Raw genomic sequence first — 19,983 nt, 5'->3', positions numbered from 1 at the left:
CTGGAGAGTTGGTGTGATAGATAAAGCTCGAGTGATAGTTCTCTTCTTCCCCCCCTTCAGAAGATTTTTTTTTAAGGAAAGAGACTGTAAACTAGGAATTTCAGAGACGGGCGCTTGACTGTGTAACTGTGGTTGTGTGATGACTTATAATATTGAAGGCTCCAAATGATATTTTTCATTTCTTTGCTTTCTATTTCTTGTTGCCACCACAGCGGCTGATCAGATTTCCTGAGATAAATATGCTGCCTGGCTTTTAATGGGATTTCTGTATTGCCGGGAGTTGGCATGTTCTGATAATAAAAGAACCTAAAAATTGTACATCCCTTAATTGGTAAGAAGAGAGATGTTTTGATGGGCCACAAATGGAAACATTGATTTTTACTGCCTCCGAGCAGTTGCGAGCAGCGTGTCAGGCCACGTTCCCCGCCACGGAAGGCGGCAGCTGGCTCTCCAATGAGCTGATTTGTGTTCACAGGTTCTTGATGTCGGGTGCTTTTGGAAGTGCGCATTTTGTGCAGATGGGAGAAATAGAGCCCTTATAACATTATCTGGTTCTAAATTGAAATATTTATAGGACTGTGGCTTCCACCTCGAATCGAATGCATTCTTTGCTTCGTTTCTCTTTCTGGCTTTGGCGACTAGTCCTCGGGGGTTTAAAGGTTGTGTGCTGAAGGCTTTCTCTGTAACTGCAGTGTTATATGCTACATGCACGTGTGCACCCATGCGGGCACACGCACATCTTTGCATCTGCGTATGTGTTTGCATCAATGTCTTTACACATAACAGAGATTTCTCTCTTTAATTCAAATCGGTGCTAGTTTCTGGATGGGTAGATTGTTTTCCAGGACAGACCGTGGAAGGGATAACACATGCTTTGATTTTCCAGTTCGAGTCTTTGTACTTGAATGAGGAAGTTTAATCCACTGACACTTATTGAGATTACTGATACATTCTGTGTGTTATATTTACCATGCTTTTTTTGCACTTTGATTTACAAGTTCTTGATGTGCCCTATTAATCTCTCAGATTGAGGCCGTGCTCCATTTTCCCTGGCTGTGGGGGGAAGTGCACTACACAGGAGTTAGGATGTCTAGGAGTTAAACATCTGTAGGGTGCTGGGGATTTTGCGCCCCCCTGGCTGGAGGCCAGATGCCATACCTATGACATGGGGATAAAAAGCCTGTCCTCGTCTGTGGGCAGGACCACATGATTGCTTGAGCCCCCTTGTAGCTGTAGGATGGGAGAGACTGTGAAATGGGGCTATGCATATGGAGTTAGGGCTTTGAAAAAGTATGGCACTACAGGAAATGAAACGCATCACATTATCATGATCATTAACTCACTTTTCTGTACAGTTTAGCCATTTGCACAGTGCTAAGTGCAGAATAGGCAGTTTATTTTAAAGAAATTGGCCGGGGGGGGCACCTAGGTGGCTCAGTCAGCTGAGTGTTCGACTTCGGCTCAGGTGACGATCTCGCTGTTCCCAGGTTTGAGCCCCTCATCGGGCTGTCTGCTGTCAGTGAGGACCCTGCTTTGGATCCTCTGTTCCCTGCCCCCTCTCTGCCCCTCCCCCGCTTGTGTGTGAAAATGTTCTCTGTCTCTCTCAAAATATAAACATAAAAAAATAAATAAGTAAAGACTTTGGTTGGTGATTCCAAAGCTGGTTCTCACTGTCTAGGCCTATCCTGGGGCACGGGTGAGGGCTCAGATACATTTTAGCTTGTGATTTGACTATCTGTGGTCTCACAAACACATGTGCTTCCTTGATTCCAGAATCAGGACCTCTTTGCAAAGAACCGAGCCACTATCCCCGCATTGGGAGGCATGCTGTGTGGAAGGTGAACTTGGCTAAGGGATCTCTCTTGCTTTAAATTGCAAGGCTTTGGGAGAGACTAAAAGCTCAGGCGCGTTAGGAGCAGCTGATGAAGGCTCTGGAGGAGTGTATAAGAGAATTGGGTTTTCAGGAGACAAAACGCTAAGGCATCTTCACCTCTGCGACAGGTCATGACCCCCAGCATCCGTGCACAGAGGAAGATGACAGGACGTCCCCCTAGAAGATTTGCACCAAGAATTAAAGAATCTAGTTGAGAATTATGGCACCACATGCTACAAAAAACCCCCATATATTAATATACTGAGAGGTGTCAAGAATAATGGACCCTGGGAGGTAGAGTAATTAAACGTATCTTAATAAATGCTGGGCGATCCTTTTAAGACCCCTTCCCAAGGCCCCGTCAGCTGACATGGACTGTATTCTTCCTGTTGGCAGGAGGCCTGGAAGGAGAGCCGGAGTGTGATCGGAAAACCAGCCGTGCGCTGGAAGACAGGAACAGCGTGACAAGTCAAGAGGAGAGAAATGAGGACGATGAAGACGTGGAGGAGGAGTCAATTTACACCTGCGATCACTGTCAGCAGGACTTTGAGTGTCTGGCGGACCTGACGGACCACCGGGCCCACCGCTGTCCTGGAGGTAATGCTAAATAACACTGGGATTCTGACAGGTGGTTATACGGATAATTGGACATAGCAACAGCTTGAAGCCTCGAGTGAGATTAAAGAATTAATAATGTAATTTTACAGTTAATGTCATTTTATTGTGGTGCCTTGGGTACCCTGTATCCGCCTTTTAAATAAAATTAAAAATAAAAGCAACAGCTTTCTGGCAGTCAGGAATTTGGTGGAGACACCCTGTCTCTGCTTCCCCAAACTGCAGTCTATAGAATATGGGCCATGAGTGGGTGGGGCCTGCACCCTGGATTTCTGGAAGGCCTTTTAGAAACCCAGCAATTAAGAGGTTGTTAGTGCAAAGTTAAGTAGCTTAAGTGTGGAAAGCTGCGTGAAGGAGTGTGCTCTGAGGCAGGGCTTGTATGGGACAGGGAGAATTTCAAAGGCCAATAGGCAGAATGTCTGCACAGGCAGAAAGGCATCTAGCTCCACCTCTTTGCTCGGCCTCCTGCTTCTCTGAGGAGGACGGGGGTGGCTGGGATCTGTCCTGTCAAACCTGTAGTCAGCCAAGACCGTGGCCCTGGTTCCTGTGTTGTGGCAGCCTCAGAGAAGGTGGCCAAGGCCACAGTTTGTCAGGAGCTATTTAAGACCTCATGAGTCATGTGTGTCTGTGTGTCTGGGTCATGTGGGTGGATGGAGTGGGAGAATGGGGGCATGTGGATTGCATGGGGGTGTGGCAGCCATGCTCCAGGGGTAGGGGGTTGACATATTTCCAGGCCCTGAGCAAGGGTTCCAGAGCATCTGTGTTCCTTACATAGCTATCCCTGGCATCTCTCTCCACCATGCATGTTGATGAAACACTTTGGATGCTGGTTTGTGGGGGAAAGGAACTAAAATCTCAGACAGTATTCCAAAGGGGCCTGTCACCTGTTTTTGGGGGGAAATTGGTTGGTAGGAAGTATGTTGGGACTCAAAATTCTTGCTTCCTCTACTTTTCATGCCTTCGTAGAAGTTTGAAAGCCAAGTGTTTGGGGAGCTATGACTTTCCCTCTAGTGACGCCTGTACCTGCACAGCCTTGATTAGACCAAGTCCCTCGTTCTCAACCTCTGGAGGGAACAGATCCCAAAAACAGTGGACCCAAGAGGACTCTTACAGTTTTGGACTTTTTGGGGCTAAGCAAACCAAATGCCAGTCATTTGGAACTTGTGGTATTTCAACCATAGGCAGAGGCGATGGCCACCTTAGAAGCTCAGAATCAGAATTGGAAGGGATGTATGGGGTTGGCTTTTCAGTGCCCTCATTTCCTGAGGGAGAATACTGAGGCACTGAGAGGGAAAGGTGACTGATGGAGGTCAGCTAGTGAGTCGGTGGCTGAGCCAGGACCTCTCTGGGACCCTGGGCTGTGTTCTCTCATCCTTGAGAAAACAACAGATGCCTGTGTATTTCTTGATTTAGCCAAGAACTGAGGTGGGATGTTAACTATACGAGGATGAAATATTGTCACTGACTTTGAAAACAATCAATTAATTGATCTTCTAATTAAAAGTGATTGTCTTTATTTGCTAAGTGTAAAAGAACACGTGGGTCTCAATTAGCATTGATGTGGGGCCCCTGAGGCCCCCTGCGGACCCCTGCAGAGTGCTGCTTCGTGGAGTCTCTGTGGCTCGTGGACTGAGGCCCCATCCCGGGCACTACTCCATTCTTCAGAACCAAGGAGGTACTCTTGTCTCTCTCCACACCTCTGAGAATGGTGGTGTTTCTAGGAGGAAGAGGACGAATGTGAGGCTTCAAGGCTGTGTATAGGGGATCTGTGCTAGAAATAGTAGCTAATTGTGCTTCGGTCCTGGGCAGGATTCTTTTCCCGATGGCTGTCTCTTCTCTCCGTAGCCTCAGATGGGCTGACATCACAGTAGCTCTGTCTACAGGGTCTTCAGCCATCTTTACTGATGCTGCAGATAGCCACCGATACTCCTGCCTGCTTCTGAACAGGACCCCGCTAACGACCTCCACGGGGACGCGGGAGCCAGGAATATCCCCAAGCCCTGGAGCATTGGAAGGGAGTCAGAAATTCCTTAAAAGAGTATGGGTAACGACCTTGCCTAATAGCATCCCTGAGAAATTCATTACCGCCCAGTAAAGGTGTGACCCAGTCTGGGAGAGTCTCCCTGATGTGGAAGAAATATGTGAGGAACGATTTTCCCCCAGGTCTTAGGTTCTGAGGATTACCCAGTGACAGGATCAATCACTGGGAATTGTGGGCATATTTTTCAAAGCGAGTCCCTCTCTAGGCCACCTGCACACTCTCTGAGCTGCAGTGGTTTCCCACTGCATCCCCAGAGAAGTTTCTGGAGCTCCTGGGGTGGGTATTGGGGCCCATCTGACCGAGGGGGGCTCTGACACCCACTCCAGCCAGAGCTGTCCACGTTAAAAAGTCTTTTATACATTGGGCTTTAGCAGAAGATGTGTGAAAATTGGCTTCTGCTTTAAAAGCTTGAACTGGCCCAAAATGTGGTAGCAGGTCCACCCAGGCTAGACTCACGGGTCTGCTGGATGCTCATCATTGGTCTTCTAGTCCTGCACTAGGGACGATGACGCAGGTAGGCAGCGTGGCCACTCTGTTATCCTGGAGGGGAAGGTGGACCCTCAACAGACAACGAAGACCATTTCAGAGATGGCCATGCTCTGCTGAGACTGGGCGGGCTCTGGGTGCTGGGCAGATGTTTCTGAGGGAGCAAACAAGTCTTGTTTGGAGGGAAGGTGGGGCGCTCTCTGCTTTTGTGAATTTGGGGCCTCAGGGCAGCGCCACCTGTCAATCCCGCTGTCCTCTCCTCCTGGAGCTGGAATTAGGCCTTGGGTGTGAACAACACTCGTCCCCACTCATGTTCTGCAAGAGGGCTGTTACTGCTGGAACCTGGAGGCTGCACACCCCTCGCCAAGCAGGTCCGTCTGGCGCGGTGGAGTGGGTGGGGGGATTTGGGGGGAGCGTCTTGAGTGTGGTTCTTCTTGAAAACTGCTTTAGCAGGGTGGCCTCTTGGCTCTTTCTGTGTCTTTCTGTGGATGTTTGGGTGGGGTTGGGGCAGTGACTTGTTCCATCAGAATCTGGGAGAGTAGCTGAGGTTTGGAGATTTTCTGAGGGGGCTGTGAATTCACCATGGAAGGTGGAAGGGCCTCTTGCCAGGATGGCGTTGGTGGCATTCATAGGGAGAGCAGGCCCCTGGAACTCTGCACCGAAGAACCCTCACTTGCAGAGATCCTGGAACTTGAGAAGGCACCCTCTCCATTGTCCCTTAGCAGGAGAGGCTCTGCTGGGACCAGGAGAGGCTGTTGAAGCATGAACTTCAAGAACCCAGACCTCAGGGTGCCTGGGTGGTTCAGTTGGTTAAACGTCTGACTCAGTTTCAGCTCAGGTCGTGATCTCACGGTACATCAGTTGAGCCCCCATCGGGCTCTGTGCTGACAGTGCAGAGCCTGCTTGGGATTCTCTCTCCGCCCCTTCCCCCCTCACTATCTCTCAAAATAAATAAATAAACTTAATAAAAAAAATTAAAAAAAAAAAGAACCTAGATCTCTTTCTGTCTCCCTCTTTCTCTCCATCTTTCTGCCTCATTGTCTCTCATTTGTGTCCAAGGAGAAACCAGCCTTAAACCCACAAGGCATCAAACACTGCATCCTTATGACACGAAGTGAGATCAGCAAAGAGCCATCCACTCTGCTGATGCTTACACCCCAAGTACTGATTCCTGCTTGCTCCCCGCCAGACCCTGCCCACAGGGTGACTTATGTTCATGGGCTTGGCGTCGGGGGCACTTGCCATTTTGTATTCTGCATTTGTTACCGAGCATTTTCTGAATGGATTTCCATGCTGGGACATGATCTTCTCCATTATCCCTTTTTTGGGGGTGAGGTGTAGGGGAATCCCTCTGTTTTTAACATAGCAGCATTCAGGCAGATAAAACTTGGGTTGCTGGTACTGTGTCTATATACTACAAAAATATTAGATTTAGACCAGTCTGCCAGAAGACTAGGATTTCTACAACAGAGTTCACAAAGGCTGACTTGATGCCTGTGATGGGCTTGCCTGTTCCTCACGGAGCATCATTTGTAGGCAACAGATGAGGAAATGTCCAGAACGTTTGGTGGCTGTCTGCACTGATGACAGAAAGTCTCCATTACTTCAGGCCCTACTAACTTGAATGATGTCAGAACAGGGAGTGAGCCGAAGTTTACGTTGACCCAGTTTGTGAAGTGTTGGCCAAGCACGTTTGGACCCTATAAACGGTTGCAGGCAGGTGTTTTTCATCATCTTCTAGAAGCCCAGAGGACTTCAATTGCTTTAGAAAGTATCTCTGGGAACTTCCTGGGGCACCATGGAAGCAGGTACGAGAGGTTTGATTTACCCAGGGGCTGATTCCAATTTTTTATGTGCTCATTGAAGCAGGTCAGCTGTGGACCTTCAGTCTGGATTCAGGTGGAATGTTTTACGGCTTTCTGGTACAAATACTACCTTTTAAGGATACTCTGTGATTTAGACTGACTGCTGCTTTGGCCCAAATTAATGAGGCTGACTGCCCGAGGACATTTGGGTGCTGGATCTGTGCTGTTGTAATGTTTTAGATCCGACTTTCATAGGGATGCTCTTCCTTGTGACAGGACTGGGCTGTCAGCAGGGGTGTGCACTGTGCCAGTCCTGGAATGTGGCAGGTCCCCGGGGCCAGAGCACCCGACGGCTTCTGGAGATCCCTACCCTCTTTGCTATAGGCATCACTGGTGGGGTTTGGGTTTTCATCGTAGGTAGGGAGAGGCAGATGGAGTCTCTTTAGAAGGACTGAGGCTTCCGATTCTGGGCCTGTCTGGGCACTTGATCCATTATAGAAATTGCCTGTAGGACCAGGTTGGAGCTGAGCATTGGTTTCTTGGCTACAGGTGCCATTTCCTGGTCTGTGACTCAGACCATGCTCCTCACTGAGCACAGAGAGGCATTCTTGAAGCACATGGGGTCCCTGCTGCCCCCCAGGGCTCCAAGTCTGGGCTGCAGCCTCCCTGATTGCTCTCCCTGAAGCCCCACCCCTGACAGTGCACAACACTGGTCAGATTCAGGAGTTATTCTGCAGTAGTTTTTTTTTTTAATCAATTAATTTATTTTTGAGGCGGGGAGGGGCAGAGAGAGAGGGAATCCCGAGCTGACTCGGTGCAGAGCCCGACGTGGGGGATCATGACCTGAGCCAAACTCAAGAGCCAGAGGCTAAACCGACTGAATCACCAAGGTGCCCCTCTGTCATAGTTTTTAATGTGTTTATTGCTGGTCTCCCGCACTACTGTTCAGCTTCCTAAGGACAAGAGTCATGTCCTAGCCCAGTGCCTGGCACACAGTAGTGCTTAATATGTGCTTGTTGGATCAAGGAATGATTCTATGTAGTCCTCATAACAGTCCCAGCATGGAGATCCTTTTTTTTTTTTTTTTTTTTTTTTTTTTAACCATTCATCCCCATTTTACACATTGGGCAGCTGAGGCTCAGAGGGTTACAGGTTCTTGCTGAAGGTTACAGAGCTTGATTTAAGACTTGAGGTCCAAACAGCTCATGGAGAGAACATAAACCGGGGACAGTGAGCAATTTCCACCTAAATTCCAGACAGAAATAGCTTTTTTGAATGCTCAACTGAAAAAAAAAAAAAAAAGATGGGGAGGGGTTTGTTCAAATAACAACAGCAAAAAAATGTGCTCCCTGTGGGTTAATTTTGCTGCTCCCCCTTTGGCTGCCCCCCACTTCCTGAGGACTGGGACTGAGGAGTGTTTCCCTAGCCCCTTCAGAAAGGCAGACCCGCCTTTTCTGGCGAAGGTGAAATGCTGCTGTGTAAAAAGCCGGGTGGAAAGTTAATTACACCCTGGTTTGTTCAGCTGTGGCCAGAGTGACCTGTGGGCCCTAATTACAGGGCTGGGGCTGCGTGAAGGCTGGCACCTTTGCCAGCCTCGTTCCTGTCTGCCGGCTGGCGGGATCTTGCCTTTGTGTGCAGGCTCAGGCCCTTTCTCGCTCCGACAGCATGGGTGGGGGCCCTCCCTGCCTTACTGCTCGGGGCGCCTCTCGTACTGGTTCCATTTGGGCAAAAAGGAGTCGGCACGGGCCAGCCGCTGGGCATTGCACTGCCAAGTGCACAGGTGCAGGGCGCGAGTTTCCTTCTGCCCGTGGGGAGTGTGCACTGCGCCTTGGTGTCAGCCGTTGTCTCGCAGTGCAAAAGGCTTGGGGGCTTGAGCACAATTAATACCCCCACATCAAGAGCTTTCCTGCATGCAAACAGCATCCAGTAGAAAACACGGAGGAAGGAAGGATCCCACTCACGGTAGTCACAGAATGCATAAAGACCAGGGAGCAAGCCCAGGAAGCAACATTCAGATGTTTGGAGAGGACACACAAACAAGCCAAATCAACTATGGAGGGACACATAAGAGATTTCAATAAATGAAAAGGCGGGCCTTATTCTTGGATGGAAAGATTAAATATCGTACATATGTCAATTTCCCCTAAATTAACTGTTAACTTTATGTTAGCCTGTGAAAGTAACAATGGGATTTGGTTAGAAATAGACAAGCTGATTTCTAACATTCATAAGGAAAAATAGGCATGCAGGGAAAGGGAAGAAAATTCTGAACAAGAGGAATGATGGTAACCAGATCAGATTTCATTTTTTTATTTTTATTTTTATTTACTCAGTCATTCACTTTTACAGTAGGCTTCACGCCCAACACGGAGTCCAGCACGGGGCTTGAACTCACGACCCTGAGATCAAGACCTGAGTGAGATCAAGAGTTGGACGCTTAACCGACTGAGCCACCCAGGTACCCCCCAGATCAGATTTTAAAGCACATTCTGAAGCTGTAGGAATCTAAGTGGTGTGGAACAGATGAGGGGCACAGAAATGGGACCTCAGTAGAACTGGACATTTAGTGTATGAGAAAGGTGTCATTGTGTGCCCGTGGGACACAGATGGATCACTCAGTAACCGGGGCTGGGATGATGCGGCATCCGTCTCAAAGAAAGGAAATTGGATCTCTCTCCTCCTAACGTCAGAACAAATCCCAAATGGATCAGAAATCTAAACAGAAAAAGAAAACTTAAAAATACTAAAAGAAAACATAAGTGAGTTTTTAAAAAACATAATAGTATCAGAGTGGGGAAACCTTTTCTAAATATAACCCTAAACCCAGAAGCCATAAAACAAAAGACAAATATTCAACCACATAAAAATAAAACATTTCTGCATTGCCAAAACCACAATAAATCAAACCAAAGACACATATCACAGGCAAAAGCTATTTTTCCTTAGTGTGTAAGGAGCTCCTACCAACACTAAGAAAATAACCAATAAATCAACAGGGAAGCAGGGCAAAGTCTGGGCTGCCTGAGGCCAGCACCTGCTCAGATTGGTTGTGCCACACTGGTCTTTAAATATTTGGAATACCTCCCATGTGCAAAGGACAGAAATGGAACCAGAAAAAGATATGCTAGTGGGATCTCACACATTTAGGGAAGGGTAAGAAACTTCTTTAGAGTAGGAGAACTGTAAATTTAAATCACAGGAAAATACTTACCAGTTTTAACCGACCAGACTGGCAAAGACCAAAATGTTTACCAGCCCATAGTGTTCGTGAGGATATATATCCTTGATGCCAAGGCTTGGGGTCTTCTCCTCTCTGTCCTTGGGGTGGCCTTGGCCTATGGCTAGAACATGTAGTAGGTGCTCAAGAAAAGTTTGCTTATTTTGTCCCCAAGGAGGCCACAGCCCCTGTGAGGTAAGAGCTGTGAGATAGCAAAAATAAAGGCTGCACATGCTGTGTCTGGACATAGTAGGTCTTCAATTAATGAATAATCAGAAGGGGGAGTTACAGAAGAGATGGTTTATTCATTGAATAACTATTTATTGAGCATGTGCTTTGTGTAAGGGCCCTTCTGGGTGCTGGGGTTGTGGGACCTGTTGATTTAAATAAAAGGTAACTCAGTGGAGAAGGTGTTCACTTCACAGAAGCATTCTGTAACTTGTGAGGCAATAATGCCGTAGGTGGCCTTTAAATAGCTGGCTTCCCCACTGCCTTTAAAAAGATGCTTCCAGGGGGGCGCCTGGGTGGCTCAGTTGGTTAAACGTCCAACTTCGGCTCAGGTCATGATCTCACGGTTCATGAGTTTGAGCCCCGAGTCGGGCTCTGTGCTGACAGCTGGGAGCCTGGAGCCTGTTTCAGATTCTGTGTTTCCCTCTCTCTCTGCCCCTCCCCAGCTTGTTCTCTCTCTCTCTCTCTCTCTCTCTCTCTCTCTCTCTCTCTCTCTCTTTCTTTCTCTCTCGAAAAAATAAACACTAAAAAAAATACAGAGATGCTTCCATGCACAGAGACATCATGCCCCACAGCATCTCTGGAAGATGCTAATGTCCTGTTAGTGTGCTGGGAGGGAAGTGGATGGGCTGGACGAGTAACTGTCCATCTGGGTCTGCCTGGCCCGTGGTGAGATCAGAGCCCTCCCTTAAGCTGCCTGCTCCCTGCCCTCCGAGTTCCCCATTAGAAGGTGCCTGGGACACCAGTAGGCTGTGTGGGACCGTGACTCTCTCTGGGCTCGGGCAGCTGAGCCCTGGCTCCTGGTGGTCATATGGAGGGGAGTTGTCTTTCAGATGCTGGTGTTATTAGCCACCTCCTATGAAGCCTGCGGGTCCATAGAATGTGTCCCTGTTGGCTTGATTATGTGGCACGAATGCTGCCGTCACATTGCGGGGCCTGCAGGTCTCTAGAAATTGGACACCAAATCTAACAGGATGGAAGGCAGGGATCGCGGTGGGAAGAATCCACGTCTCTCTTGGTTTTCACGGGAAAAGGTGTGTCCATGTGTGTGTTCTGAGGATTCTGGCTCTCCCCAAAGTGGAGAGGATCTTTTCCTTCTTTCCCCCCCAGCTAGCCTGACTACCTTGATGGTTTTCTGAATCACTTGCCCAGCGGTGGGTTCTTTTGTGTCTAGGGGTGGACCAGAACAGAATTCAGGTGTGGTGTCTGACACCAGGAATGTGTCTGCTACAAACACGTCCTGGGAGGAGCCTTAGTGAGGAGACCCTGGAGAGCCTTTGGGGCTGAGAGTGAAGGGGACTGGCCTGGGACTGGGGCAGTCTGGATTCTGGTTTCTACTCCTTTTCCGGCAGCAGCCAAACCTTCTGCTGGCTTCCTGTTGTTAGGACCAGGATGTACACCCAGCGGGACCTCAGGGTCCTGGAAGGAAAACACAAACCCCAAGCTGGCCTTCAGGTTGGTTGAGTGTGTATTTCTGGGTCCAGCCTGCTGTTATCCATTACTGCTTGGCAGTTTCCAGAAGGCACATGTTACACCAGCAAGATGTAATACCATACCTACTTTAAGATTGGGGCTGTGTGTGTGTGTGTATGAGAGAGGGAGAGAGAGAGAGAGAGAGAGAGAGAGAGAGAGAGATTGAGATTGAGAGAGAGTTTCTATTAACAAGGAATGTATAATCTACCTGGAAAGTGAAGTCACCATGAGCCTCTGGATTGCCTGGCACATAGTAGGTCCTCAGTGAACGTGCTGTCTGCATACTCGACTCCAGCTGACAAGCAGAACAAAAGCAGAGTCATCGGCTCAAGGAACTGAGAAGTGAGGCTGGCTGCCAGCATGGCCCTTTGAGGACATGCTCTAAGGCTGTCTTTACAAACCCCATCCCCAGGTGTTCAGCTGCAGAGGTCCACCTCCGGGCTTCTACCCTCCTGAGGCAGAGAAAGAGCAGAGGTGACCAAGGCTCATTCCCGCAGGCATCACTGAAGCCGGTGGGGTGGGGGGTGAGGGGGCGGTGTGGAGACAGACGTACATAGTAGCTAGGCTCAGAATGATGGGAATCAGGGGCGCCTCCATACAGACCACTGGGACTGAGAATTGGGGAGGGAGGGGCTCCCAGACGGTACCAGGAATTGTGGATGCCTTCTGCAGGAGGAAGGAGTGACATACAGGCAAATATGGAGGAGTACAGGGGCACCTGGGTGGCTCACTGGGTTAAGCTAAGCGTCCGACTTCAGCTCAGGTCATGATGTCATGGTTCGTGGGTTCGAGCCCCGCGACGGGCTCTCTGCTGTCAGCACAGAGTCTGCTTTGGATCTTCTGTCCCCCCCCCACTCTGCCTCTCCCCTGCTCTCTCTCACAAAAATAAGCAAGCATTAAAACAAATGTGCAGGAGTACAATATTGAATCAAATGCCATATTGCTGGGTATCCATGGTCAAGTCCATTCACTTGGCTCTTGATAGGATACAGCCATCTCATTTCAGAATTTTAGGGAAGCAGGTTCCTCCAAGAGCACCTCGTGCAGCACCTTCTAACCTTATTCTCAACATAAGTCATGTATAAGGCCAATACATGTAGTGCGCTCTGTTATGGGGTTTGGCAGATTTTGAACTCTGTCTACATCTCTCCCCCCACCCCCTCAGCCCCTCAGAGCAGCTGCTCAGGAGCCCCTCAGGCAGTCTGAAAGCCGGAACTGGGCCAGGCTTTTCAGTGAGGTGGGACTAGTCCAAAGTCACGCAGGGAAGTGGTGGCTTAGTGGGTGTTGTCCCCCCGTCCCGAAGAGGTAGCTGGTAATACCGGGGAGGCAGTGCAGCAACCAGGATGGACAGAGCTCTGGTGCCGGGCCCACAAACCTCATGTCATTTGGACTGGACTTTTTCTTTGCTTCTTGGGGAGGAGTGACTCTGACTCTTGAATTATAAACTTCATGGCAGTTGTGCTCCTACCTTAAGGGGGTCCACAGAGGCTGGCCCACCCTTCCCCCATCCTCTGCCCCCTGGTTTGGGGGCAGAGTTCTGGGAGAGGAAAGTCATGCCCTGGGGGCATCCCCCAGCTGCTGGGCCTTCAGGATGACGTGTCCAGGCCTTGGGCCCAGGCTGGAGCGAGGCTGGGCGACCATCGGGTTGGTCTGGCCCTGAGGCCTGAGTGGCTGAGGTGCCCAGATGGTGTGGAGAAGCATCTGTGAAATCAGTGTGCTGTGCCAGCTCCTGCGAAACCCAGGGTGACCAAAGTCACATCATCCACCACATCAGCTTCACGGGGAAGGAGGGGGCGCAGATAAAGTATTCCAAAATCACAAAAACAAGATTTTTGTTTTTCTTTCGTCTATAGGTATTTCTGTAATAAGTGTTTTCCCCCAATGTATACACGTATAGCTCCAAAATCTCAGTGTTACCGAGAAAACGCAGGGTCGGTTATGTGGTGCTTTGGTCAATCCCTTCCCTTCAAGGTTCTAGTTCCATTAGTCCAGCTGTCCCTGTCCCTGCCTGCTGTGTCTGTCACTGATGGTCAGGATGCACAGGGACCAGAGGCCCTCAGAGAGGCCCTGTTTTTCTCCTGGAGGTGAGCCTGTGCATTCCTCATTCTGGTGGCCATAAAGACCTGAAAATTGTGTTTCCTGAGTCATCAATCTTGGTTTCCTCCAATTTGAGGTTTGAAAAGCTTTGAGAAATGCCTGTAGGTGAAGTTCGGAATAGCCTCCAGCTGGATCCTGACCTGGTTCTGGGGTCAAAGGGGCAACTAGAAAGTATTGTTCTCCAAGAGTCCTTTATTATAGCTGAAAGCTATTGATGGCCTATTCCTGTGTCCCTTACTTAGGCTACAGTTGCCAGCACCCAAAAGAACAAAGCCAACAACTGGTCAAAAGAAAACGTGTTCCTTAGAACCACAGCATCCCCTGGTATTCATTCATTCATTCATTCACTCATTCACTCACTCATTCATTCATAGAATGACTTTTTAAAGCACCTACTATGAGCTCAGAGCTATTTTAGACGTGGAACAGAGAGTAGTGAGTGAAACAGACAATAGTTACTGCCCTTCTGGAGCTTACCTTTTATAGCATCACGCCCCTCGCTGGCTTTGGTCACGAGATTCTTAAACTGACCTGTATGTAGTGATTTTGTTCTAAAGAACCGCTTGGTTCCTTCTGTGGTGTAGCTGAGTGCTGGCCAAGGCCCATGTGAGCAGTACAAGCGGGGAGAATGCGTAGTGGCTTTCCTGCCAAAACGGTAGTGTGCTCAGAGTCTGTGTCAGCAGAAGCAGGATGAGGGAGGTGCTCGCTCTGTTCTACGTGTTGCTGGAGAGACCAGGGCTGGAGAGGGGTTCAGGGGAAGACGGAGAGGGGAGGCCTCAAAGCCCTACTTGCAGGATTCTCGGTGGCTGCTCTCAGAAAATTAACCCTAATTTGTTTCAGTCAAGTGGGGGAGTTTAGTGGCTCAGGTCAATAGAAATTCCAGTAGTCAGCACTAGCTTCAGGTGCGGCTAACTCCAGGCACCCTGGTGAAGGCCTTGGAGCCCCTGATTTTCCTACATCTCCTGGCTCTGATGAATGCTGTGTTGGCTTTAGGCTTAGGCCAAATGAAGTGCTCTGAATGGCAGAGCCAGAGCCGTTCCCCAGAGGAAAGCAGGGTGCTGCCGGCAGAAGAAAGGGGGAATGGATGCTGTTAGGCAGCTTCGGCCCAAAGAGGGAATGAGTTAATGCCGTTTAACCAGAGTCCCGAGTAGGTGACCTGACCTCGGATAGGTTTGAGCCTGGCCAGGCCTGCCCACACAGCCAGTGTGCGTTCCTAGGCTGGTGATCCAGAGGTTGATGTTTTTACTGTCGCCTTTGGATAAAATGTATTAATGGAGGGGGAATGGTTGAGTAGCAGAAGGTCTGGTCAAAGCTGTGCCCCAAAGCCGTGGGGGAGCAAGGAGGAGGCGCCCCAAGCCATCCCTCCATTAGTCTTGATACTCCAAGGGACAGAGCCAAGACCGGTTCTAGAGGCCCCCGGGACACCCATTCTGGCCCACATATAAGGACTAACTTCCTGGTGGCAAGAGACTTTAAAAGGCTGGAGATGACACATTAAATGGCAAGAGGGGAGGGCAGTGGCATATGGGGGTGGGGCCGGCACCGAGTGAGTTTTTAGGTTCCTCTGAACCGCGAGATCCTGTGACTGGCATCCTGAAAATGACACCCTAAGCATGGAAAAATGAAGAACGTCCCCAAACAAAATGAGAAATCAACCAAATGTATCTCCTGCTGTCTGGGGCGTGTGGTTCAAGGAGTGCAGCCAGCAGGGGATCCACGGGCCCAGCCTTAGAGAGGGAGTTAGCAACTGCTTGTGGTGCTGTGGCAAAGGCTTGGGGTGCGGGTAAGGGAAGGGATGGAGTGGGGGTGGGGGAGGAGGTGGGGTGGGATAGGGCTGGGGGAGGGGGTTTCAGAACTGGTGGGGGAAAGAGGAAGGAAATCTGAAATTTAACTCTGGCACTGGTCTAAAATAAAGCTAAACTATTGGTTGAGTGTTTTGGCAGTGTTTTTAAACCCTGTGTGTGCCAGCTCAGGGAAAAAACGTACAGGGGATTGTAAAATGCTTCATTTTGTGTTAAACAGTTTTATTTTGGAGTTGACTGGCTAGAATTTGGCTGCCTTTGAAAATGACATCATTGCTCTGGGGAGGGGGGTGCATCTGGGAAGACTGAGGCTGGGAGGCAGCTGTGCAGGTGGGGGGGATGGCCACTGGCTTGGGGTAGGGGGAGCACACACACAGCCAGCCCCTCCCCAACCCCACCACCTTGGAGGCCCGCCACCAAGGCCTTGGCCTTGCCACGTGGTTGGCTGTGTGTGTCAGCATTGCCGAATGTTGGAGGGTGACAAGGTCAGATGCACTGGAGCGGGTCTGACCCCTCCGAGGGCTGGTAGGGGCTGAGTGGTGAGGAGGTGGCAAGAAGGTGGCTGAGGGCAGGTGGTAGGGGGGCTGGGGAGGAGAGATGGTTGGCGTCTGCCTGTGGCCTTCCGGCTGCAGCCCAACATCTGTTCCCAGGGCAGCTTCTGCCTGGCTGTGCCCCTGTCCGGGTGCATTGACCCAGTCCTGCCTCTCCTGGCCTCTCTTACTCCCGCTCGGTTCTTCCTCTTGAGTCTTGGACGGGCTGTGCTTATTCCTGCCGCAGGGCCTTTGCTCCACCTTTCCTCTCCACCTGGATGTTTTTTCAGGTTTTCACAAAGACAGCTCCTTCATTTCCTTTTGGATCTTAACTCCGATGTCACTTACACGGAGTGGCCCAGTTGGACGCTCCCTCTCCCCAGCTAAAGCTGGTCTTCTTTGCTGTCTATCAAATCATCCCATTTGATTTCCTTCCTGGCAGATCTTGTCATTTCAGATTTTCTTTTTGATTTGCTTTTTGTTTATTGTCTTTGCGACTAGAGGGTGACCTCTTGAAAACAATGTCCTGCTCTTTCTCATGCCTGTGTCTGTCTCTGGCCTAGCACAGGGCCTAGCACATAGTAGGTACTCAGGAAATCTTTATTGAATGATTTGTTGGCAGTGACCCAGGTGGTGTCTGGTTGTTCTGTTTGTCACTCCTGTGGGTGGCTAAGTCTTCTGAGGCCTGGAGAGGAGCCTCTTTCCTCAAAGGCCACTGAGCCACACCTCCCTTCTTGCCTCAAACTGTGTTTCCCACCTGTTTCCTGGGACCATAAAGCAAACCAGAGGGTGTATTTTGCTCTTCCAGGGGATAGGGATGTTTTGGGTTCTGGACCTTTAGTTTTTTATGAAGTCCCCACTTGGTGCCAAGCCCTGGCTAGGAGGTGTCAGGGATATAGCAGGTCCCTGCCGTCCAGAAACTTTTGTTCCGGCAGGAGAGATGATAGAGTGGTAGACAGACAGACGCCTGGGGTGCATGTGAGAATGGCTGCCCCCAGGGGCCCCCTGCCTGTGGAGCATGGGAAGACCCTAAGGTCCCTGGGGTGGGATTTGAGGAACACCAGTGGAGCGGCAAAGGAGAGACCTAGAGGTGGATTCTGGAAGTGTCTGCATCTCACGGGGTCCGCCAGGGCGGTTTGTTTTCCCTGCGGAGGGAGTGGCAGAGTTGTAGGGAGAAGTGCAAGTCGCTGAGAGCTGTGCAGCCAGGTCACAGAGGGAAGGGCCCTCCGGAAGGGGGGTGTCCGGTCACAGAAGGAAGGGCGGTGTGTGTGTGGGGGGGGGCGGGGGTCCGGTCACAGAGGGAAGGGCCTGGGGGGCCTGGGGAGGAAGGGGAGTGAGTAACCAAAGAGGCTTTGCCCTCTGACCACCTTTGCTGCAGGCCGCTTGCCTCATCACTGATTTTGTTTTTGTTCTTTTTAATCTCTCATCACTGCCTCTGATGCCACTGCATCCTCTAAAGTCTTTTTATCACCATCTTAACAAACACCTTGTGTCGACACATTTACTTAAAAATTGTTTAAAAGATACCCCCTTAGTGAGGGTCCCAACGGAAAACAGATGGTACATTCAAATGAGGTAATTGAAGAGCTTTTAATAAAGGGCCCTTTATGGAGGTGGGTAGGGCAGAGGTGGATAGGGCAGAGGTGGGTAGGGTGGAGGAAAGCCAGTGGGGATGGGGGAGCATTTTGGGGACATCCTGGCAGCGTTGGAGGAGGAGTTTTTGCTGGGAGCCCTGCAGGAGACCGCCCTGGTGAGAGGGAAGCTGTGGCTGTAACCCAGGGAGTGCCAGGAGCACAAATACCCCAACTGTCCCCTCCTCACCTCCAGTCTCTGCCGGAGCCACTGGCTAAACCTAACGGGAGCCCCAAAGCACTGGAGCCTCTCGGTCAGCTCCCCAGGGTGCAGAGCAGGGTGGAGGAGGGAGGATCTGGAAAGGCGGATGATAAACGCCCTGCGTATCACCCCTGCCCCTGGGGCCGGCTTGGGTGTTGCTGAAGAATTCAAATTTTGGGGGCGCCTGGGTGGCGCAGTCGGTTAAGCGTCCGACTTCAGCCAGGTCACGATCTCACGGTCCGTGAGTTCGAGCCCCGCGTCAGGCTCTGGGCTGATGGCTCAGAGCCTGGAGCCTGTTTCCGATTCTGTGTCTCCCTCTCTCTCTGTCCCTCCCCCGTTCATGCTCTGTCTCTCTCTGTCCCAAAAAATAAAATAAACGTTGAAAAAAAAAAAATTAAAAAAAAATAAAAAAAAAAAAAGAATTCAAATTTTGGAGATTAACCCCAGTGTATAAAAGGGGGAGTTTCCTGTGTAAATCTGTCTGGGGGGTCTTGGAGCCACAGGTTTGTCTCGGGGCTTGGGGCCTCGTCAGGTTGCCGCGGGGTGGGTGTGGGGGTGGGGGTGGGGGGTTCGGTGTTTGGTTTTCTCTTTTCCCCGGGCCGCGGCGCTGGTCTGTGATTTGGTCTTCCGCTGTAATGCCACAGATTAGGGGAACAGAGGAGCAGATTTGTCAGACATGACGCCTGACTCCTGGCAGGTATAGCTGTTCAGATCACGGCCCGAGCTGCCAAAACTTTGTCATTTGCATAAATGGAGAACGGAATAGGTTATCGTTCCGATTAACACCATTTACTGCTTAACTACTGGAGAAATTGGCAAGGAAGGCACTCTGTGGCCGTCGTCCCCCTCAACGGTGTCATTCCATTTATGGCTTCGCTGGGGACAATGGCAGGGGAGAAGTCAAGGAAAGCAGGAAGGTCAAGGATGCTTCTGAGGAGCCTCTTTGTTCATTATGTATTTATATGGCACGTGGTTTCCATTCGCCGGCTGCACCGCTCCCGGGACCCCCAGAGGATAAGGCAAGGAAACCTGCGCCCTGAGCACCAAAGCTATTTTTATTTGTGCGCAGGGCAAGGTGACGCGGCTGCTGCAGGCCGAGGTGCAGCTCTCCCTGACACACAGAATTGGATATTAAGGTGGAATTAGAAGCTTGAGTCCAAGGAGATCCCTTGTGAGTGATGCATTCCGGATGGCATTATGACTTTCCAGACTGCTTCTGTGGAGAGCAGCAAGGGTAGACGAAGGAGCCGTTTTGGGGGACACCCCCAGGCCCCAAGTAGCCTTGATGTTAGTCTGTGAGTAGACTGTGAATTGTTTTCCCCAGTCCAGTTCTCTTCCTGCTGTTTCTTTTTTCCATGACACTTCCCCACTGGACATTCCGAAGCGCTTCCTTCTCCTCTTTACAAAGCTTTGCGGCATCCCACTCGCCCACCCGCCCGAGCCCCACCCTGACTTATCACCTCGGAAAGTCCCCGTTTCTCCTATGACTCACAGACTGGTCCAATACTGTTAGCATTGCTTTACCTTTTGGTGAGGGGCAGATGAGCCTTTCAGTTACTCTTTATGTAAAATACATTTTTAGAGATTATTAAATGTCACTAACACATAAATGTATCTACTTGTAAAAATCTCAGATACAGGTAAGGCTAACATCTCAATCCTGCCCGCCACCACCACCCACCCCCGGTTGATTTGCTGTCACTGTTTTGGCTTGCATATTTCAAGATCTTCTACTACAAAGTTACCTAATACCACATTTCATAGATGCTAAGACACACTGTAACATCTCTGTAATTGAGATGAATCCTAGAGTGAATGGCTGCTCGTGGTTTAATTGATAGTTTTGTGTGTGTGGTATGTAAAATAATGGTGCATTTTACAAACCATCCTGTCTTAGATTTGATGAACTATGGTGTATGTGTATCCATAGAAACAATGTCATATTGATTTTTTATTAAAAAATAAATGATAACATATTGGATC

General features: G+C 49.9%; 1 protein-coding gene across 3 annotated transcripts in view; it reads left to right on the top strand.

Annotated features, from left to right (window-relative positions):
• The window catches only part of ZNF423 (zinc finger protein 423), a 333,582-nt gene that overhangs the window by 111,393 nt on the left and 202,206 nt on the right, over nt 1-19,983 (top strand). For all 3 annotated transcript variants that reach the window (XR_009615389.3, XM_060650812.3, XM_060650813.3), the window contains exon 3: nt 2,270-2,470. Coding sequence is in view for 2 of the 3 variants with exons in the window: in XM_060650812.3 (XP_060506795.1) it covers nt 2,270-2,470 (201 nt within the window). In the remaining variant the exon portion in view is untranslated. The remainder of the gene's footprint in view (nt 1-2,269; nt 2,471-19,983) is intronic.

Source organism: Panthera onca, chromosome E2, assembly GCF_046562875.1.
Source record: "Panthera onca isolate mPanOnc1 chromosome E2, mPanOnc1 haplotype 2, whole genome shotgun sequence".
In the NCBI taxonomy this organism is placed as follows: Eukaryota; Metazoa; Chordata; class Mammalia; order Carnivora; family Felidae; genus Panthera; species Panthera onca.
This window is presented reverse-complemented; position numbering and strand designations above follow the sequence as displayed.